Here is a 6,694-nt window from a genome sequence, read left to right as displayed (position 1 = left end):
ATATGTCGTGCGGCGAGACAGCAAGCAGGTGGAAAGTTGATAAAAGTTCACTCAGCCAGATGCAGGAAGGGTATTGTGAGTTTTCTTTATTTGAAGTTGACCCCAGGTAACACTGCTCTCCAGGTTGTCCTTTGTCCCTCTTCTTCCTCCTCGAAGTCACTCGCTCAGTCTGGCTTTAAAGGTACTTCACCTGAGCTTCTGGCCAATCGGGTCCCAGGGGCAATTGGCCATTCCCAGGTGGTTGCAATCACCTTCTCAGAGTTAATTAGTGGTCGCCCAACTCTACTGTTTTAGATGGGGAGAAATGCGTACCTTTCTCCCATCCAAAATCCATGAAACACATAATTATTTAACATTTCTTTTAGCATCATGACATCATTCACCCCCTCTCCTCAGAGTTCAGACATTCTTGTCAAATAATCAGCAATAACATTTGTTGTCAGGGCAGAGAATGTCATATGTGACAGGTCCTATTCTCCTAGTCACAGCGTATGGGCCCTGCCACTTTGCCAGTAGCTTACTTGATCCCATATGCAACAATATTAACATCTTCTGTCCAGGGTGCCAATCTCTCCCTGATAAATTCTTGCCGTTATTCTCGCTGGAGATCCTCTTCCAGCTCCTGACGTTCTGCATCTTCCGTTTCTTTCTGGAATTCTGGGTTCAGAAACCATGGGAATTGCAGCTTGTCTTGGATGAGGAAAATGTGGAGGTTGGGCATGTTAGGTAACCCAACTTGGGAGTTTCTTGTGCGGGAGGAAGGTTCGTTGGCCTGGATGTTCGAGAGTCAGCGCCCTGGGGCTGCGGTCCCAAAGGGGGATAATGTTGACTAGATCGACTGTCAAATGTCCATTCTTACTTGTTGGGTGCACCTGATCTCTAGATCTGTTCAATCAACATCACCTCTTGTCTGAGTCTAAGGCTTCGCCACTGGTTCAATCTCACTCTGCTCAGTTCCATCCTTGGCTTGGCAACTGTCAGACGCCTCATGGAAAAGAAGAACGGCCTCTTCATGGGGCAACTCAAGCTTCTGGTTTCCTTGATCCCCTTCAGAACTCTCTAGTTCAGTTTGGTTGGCCCGTGCTGCACGTCTTCTTCCTCGTCCCACCTTCTCCATCTTGGCTTCCTCTTATCCTTTCCACTTCAGCAAGGCGTAACGATCCCACCGCTTCATGCAGGGTGAAACGATCCCACCGCTGCCACCAATTGTCGTGCGGCGAGACAGCAAGCAGGTGGAAAGTTGATAAAAGTTCTCTCAGCCAGATGCAGGAAGGGTATTGTGAGTTTTCTTTATTTGAAGTTGATATCAGTTTTCCGCAGACCCCAGGTAACACTGCTCTTCAGGTTGTCCTTTGTCCCTCTTCTTCCTCCTCGAAGTGACTCGCTCAGTCTGGCTTTAAAGGTGCTTCACCTGAGCTTCTGGCCAATCGGGTCCCAGCGGCAATTGGCCATTCCCAGGTGGTCGATGAGAAGGTTTCTTCAGCCGTCATCTGTACAAAAGTGAAGGTTTCGGACGTTTCGCCTCCTATCCAAGAGGCTTCGTCAGCGAACTAAAGTCTGACTGGTCGTATCGGCCCCATTTATATATCCCTAATGTCCAGACCTGGTGGCGCCGGACACAGCTATGATAGGTCCCTACTCTCAGGTTGGGGGGGGGGGGGCGCGGGACCCCCCCCTGTGGCCCCACTGATTGTTCCTACATTCCTGACTAACGATTGGCCTATTACCCCCACTCCCCCCGGTATCACCTCATCAGCATAACGACCCTCATCAGCATTGCGAAAGTTGCCTAACCTGTTTTGCCTGAGCAGGCTATTGTAAGAACGATCCAAATTGAACCTCACACCACCAGACCGGTTTAATGAAGGATTTTGTTGTTTTATAAGAATCGCCTCTAGAGAGTAGGGACCTATCATAGCTGTGTCCGGCGCCACCAGGTCTGGACATTAGGGATATATAAATGGGGCCGATACGACCAGTCAGACTTTCGTTCGCTGACGAAGCCTCTTGGTTAGGAGGCGAAACGTCCGAAACCTTCACTTTTGTACAGATGACGGCTGAAGAAACCTTCTCATCGATGGACCACTCCTGTACGACTGAGAGCTTACACAGACGTATTCCCAGGTGGTTGCAATAACCTTCTCAGAGTTAATTAGTGGTCGCCCAACTCTACTGTTTTGGATGGGGAGAAATGCGTACCTTTCTCCCATCCAAAATCCATGAAACACATAATTATTTAACATTTCTTTTAGCATCATGACAGTATAAAATACTGTACTAAAAAGGTAAACATTCAGGGTGTTGGAACGGATTAAAACGATTTACATTATTTGTAATGGGAAAAATGGTTTCGGTTTTCGAACAGGGTTCTGGAACGGATTATGGTCGAGAACCGAGGTACCAGTGTACCCAAAATAAGTAGGATGACATTTTTAGTCAAACATTACTTAAAGTGTCTAAAAACTACTTCAAATTGAACCTGGAAGTGGCCAGTTTCAGAAGGTCCCGCCCCATTGTTCGTGGTGTCACGTCAAGACGTCTTGCCTTGCTCAAGAATCAAAACAATGGCTTCAGATTTGGAGAAGATGCTTTCTTGTTACTCATCCAATTATGAATATGATTCAAATAGTTCTGAAGAGGAAAGCATACATTTTTGCAATCGATTAAAACATTGATTCTATGTCATTTTGTGGCATCTGGACAGAAATGTAGCACCCAAAAAATGCAGAAGATGGCGACAAAGCTCCGTGGAAATGGGCTGATTTGTCTCCTGGGAATTTTGACAGCGAATATCAAATACAGTAATTGTTTTAGGGCAACACACAACGATTCACCATCGCGTTATATATGTGTTTTCCTAATTTTGTATGTGTTTTCCTAATTTCGCCATCGACACGGATCAACACGAAGTTTTCAGACCAAACAAAGTACCGCAAAATGCATTGTGTGTCCTTTCTCGGTCAGGGGCATTCCTTCCGTGAGGTGACGTCAGGAATTGTCACCAACTCAAAAACAAGACTTCCTAAATATTCAGCGCAAGTGTTAAAAGGTAAAATATAGCTATATGCGGTGGAATCCTTGTAAAATACGCTCACTAGAAGTCATTTCAAGCGATTTTACAAATTATGGCCACAACTTGTCCGGGGGCGTCGGTTGTCCTTTCAAACCCCTGGCAATCTGCCCTTTCTTTCTCTCTCTCTTCGTTCTTCTCTTTTCTACTCTTATTCTCTTTTTCTTCTTGTTTGTATAATGGTTATCAGTTGTGTATAGTTTGTTGCGTGATTAGGTATCGCCTAATGTATGATGCCTTATCTATTGTTCAAAAATATTGCCGATGCATAAAGATTTGTTTGAGATGCACTTTTGATTTCTCGAAGCAGAATGCTCCCTGTGCTGTTCAAAGCTCGTGTGTTTGTGATTTTGTTTGCAGTGTTGTTTCCTTTACTTTGTTTGCACATTTGCATGCCATTAATTAAAAAAATGTTGGCAGGGGCGTCAGTCCTGTTTATGCCAATACATGGGCATTGAACTACGTTTTAACTTCGTCGTTTCTCGGCTGGGGGAAAACACCCTATTTATGCATGAAAGTTAGTCACCTTTATTACTGTACGCCGTTGTGCATAACAGTGTGCGGCATGATTCACCCTCGTCTTTTTCTGTGCCTTTCTTTCTGTCTATGTCATGGTTCGCATGGTGGTGATGGTTGTGGATCCCAAATAAGCAGGCAGGAGGGAGCAGCAGGTTGCATTTGACAAATTATATTAAAGTCAGCAGGAACAAAATCTAAAACATCAAAGTCATCCGAACAGAAAAGTACAAAGTATCAAAGAAAACCAAGATGAAACAAACCTGCCATATACAGTACAATACAATGACCTGACATGGAATGGTCATGACAGGAGTCTTTTAAACTGCTACTGATTGGAATGACCAACACCTATGCAGCTGCAAGTGGGGCCGACAGCGCTATCCGTTGGTCACCAACCAGAACGTGACAGTCTGCCACTTATTGGAGCGACCAACACCTGTGCAGGTGCAGGCGGGGCCGACAGCGCCACCCGTTGGTTGCCATCCAGGTCGTGACAGTATCCCACTCTGGACCGCTTCCAGAAGTCCCAACAGTGTCACAAAAGGCCCGATTCGCCAGGGAACGAAGTGGATACGGCAACCATTGCTTCTCCAGTAAATTTGAGGCGGCGGGCTGATGGGAACGGGATTCGGCCTGACGTGGACGAGGAAGTGGCGCTGCTCGTCGTGTGACTCAATTCAAACATGACAAAGCATGGCTCAACGTGGACGCGCTCTGCCAGGCGCAGAGTGGCACTCCGGACGGCCACATGGGAACAGGTCTTGGCCGGATGTTGACATGGACGTGGACATGGCACGGCTCGCCGTGGACGTGAATGCGACTCCATTCAAACAGTCATGCGACAAAGCATGGTCCAATGTAGACGTGCACTGCCCGGCACAGGGGAAACGAGACCAGTCCTTTGCACCTGCGGGATCCAGCGGTGAGTTGGGGCTCGGCCTGACATGGACGTGGCATGGCTCGTCGTGGATGTCACTCAATTCAAACATACACGATGACACATGGCTGGATGTGCACTGCCAGGAACCAAGTGTCACCCTGGACGGCCACCTGGAAAGACGTCTCGGCCTGACGTGTACGCGGCACGGCTTGTCGTGGACGTGAGTGTGACCTTTACACACAATCACGCGACGAAGCATGGCTCGACGTGGACGTTGCACTGCCAAGCACAGGGTGGAAATGAGACCGGTCCGTTGTACCTGTGGGATCCATTGGTAGGTCGGGTCATTCTGTCAACGGTTTGCGAGGTGGTGATGGTTGTGGATCCCAAATAAGCAGGTAGGAGGGAGCAGCAGGTTGTATTTGACAAATTGTATTAAAATAAAGTCAGCAGGAACAAAATCTAAACATCAAAGTCATCCGAAGTACAAAGTATCAAAGAAAACCAGGAGTAAAAACCTGCCAAGCTGAAACAAACCTGACAGGGTGAAGCAAACACACACAGTACAATACAATGACCTGACATGGAATGGTCCTTTTAACTGCCACTGATTGCAACAACCAACACCTGTGCAGCTGCAGGTGGGGCCGACAGCGCTATCCGTTGGTCGCCAACCAGATCGTGACAGTCTACATTTATCGAATGTGTGGACGTCATGCATCGGACTGAACCCCCTCAGCCAAATAATCGCCAAGACAGGCTATGGATACCGCCTCAGAAATGGAGCTACAATCAGTCACCTCCTATACATGGATGACATAAAGCTGTATGGTAAGAGCGAAAGGGACATAGACTCCCTGATACACACAACCAGGATCTACAGCAGTGACATCGGGATGTCATTTGGGCTGGAGAAATTTAGTTGGATGGTAACTAAGAGGGGCAAGGTAGTCCACACTGAAGGGGCCTGAAGGAACAATAGCAGACATTGAAAACAGCTACAAGTACCTCGGTATACCACAGGCTAATGGCAACCTCGACCTAGCAACAAGGAAAGCGGCTATGACCAAATACCTCCAGCGGGTGAGGCAAGTCCTAAGAAGCCAGCTCAATGGCAAGAACAAGACCCGGGCAATAAACAGCTATGCCCTGCCAGTGATCAGATACCCTGCAGGAATAAGGTGGCCAAAGGAAGAGATTCAGACCACGGATGTCAAGACCCGAAAACTCCCCACCATGCATGGAGGGTTCCATCCCAAATCCAGCACCCTGAGACTGTACACAAGCCGTAAGGAGGCCGGGGACTAGTGAGTGTGAGAGCCACTGTCCAGGATGAAAGATCCAAGCTCAATGAATACATCAAAGAGAAGGCTCCAACGGATGATGTACTCAAAGAATGTCTCAGACATTGGGGAGTAGAGGATGAGGTGCTGGAAGAGGGACAATCATGGGAGGAAAAGCCCCTACACGGGATGTACCACCGAACCATAACTGAAGTGGCTGATCTCAAGAAGTCCGATCAGTGGCTAGAGAGGGCTGGCCTAAAGGACAGCACAGAGGCACTCATCCTGGCTGCTCAAGAGCAGGCCCTGAACACCAGACACAGGTGGTTCCTTGGGATCTTCCTGACGATTCCCTGGCGGTATATATGTGCGCATTATACTCACACCAGAATGGGGTGAGTTCCTGGATCAAATATGGAGTTTTACACCATTTAGAGATGAGACAGGTTTTCACTTCAAACAATAAAAGTGATCCATTTTATTTTTGTTATTGATCTCTGAGCGGAGACCCACACAGTATGGATTGAAACATGTTTGCTGCAAGACAAAAAAAAATATTTAAAACTGTTTTTTTTTAACATGCAAAAACAAAAACTGACACGACGAGTGCTTGAGAAAACACAAATTTTAGATCACTGTAAAGGACTTCTCCATGTCTGTTATGTGGTCTGAGGTTGGGGGTCTTGAACTTCTGTATTAGTATTTTCATAGTCCTTTTTTATGTTCAAAGGTCCATACAGCTTATCAAGAACAGTCAACACTCTGCTTTGGACTGAATCCACTTGTTCTAAAGGGCAGTATTCATCGAGACTGGATCTAAAATGCAAAGACAAATACAAAAGTCATTGTAAGAATTACCAACAGTCTTCAATCAGGAGAGTCTGATGGAGAAGTACAAACTCAATGTTATCATATTCAAAGGTTTCACGTTGGTATATGCTT

The 6,694-nt window shown here is 46.7% G+C and overlaps 1 protein-coding gene across 1 annotated transcript in view; it reads right to left on the bottom strand.

Moving 5' to 3' along the window:
- Positions 1–5,951: 5,951 nt before the first annotated feature.
- Positions 5,952–6,694, bottom strand: part of lg11h5orf22 (linkage group 11 C5orf22 homolog) — a 93,873-nt gene continuing 93,130 nt past the window's right edge. Inside the window, exon 10 of the mRNA XM_089007484.1 lies at positions 5,952–6,568. Coding sequence (XP_088863610.1) covers positions 6,412–6,568 — 157 coding nt within the window. The 3' untranslated portion in view covers positions 5,952–6,411. The remainder of the gene's footprint in view (positions 6,569–6,694) is intronic.

This window comes from Hippocampus bargibanti, linkage group LG11 (assembly GCF_051943395.1).
Source record: "Hippocampus bargibanti isolate YZ-2025 linkage group LG11, ASM5194339v1, whole genome shotgun sequence".
In the NCBI taxonomy this organism is placed as follows: domain Eukaryota; kingdom Metazoa; phylum Chordata; class Actinopteri; order Syngnathiformes; family Syngnathidae; genus Hippocampus; species Hippocampus bargibanti.
This window is presented reverse-complemented; position numbering and strand designations above follow the sequence as displayed.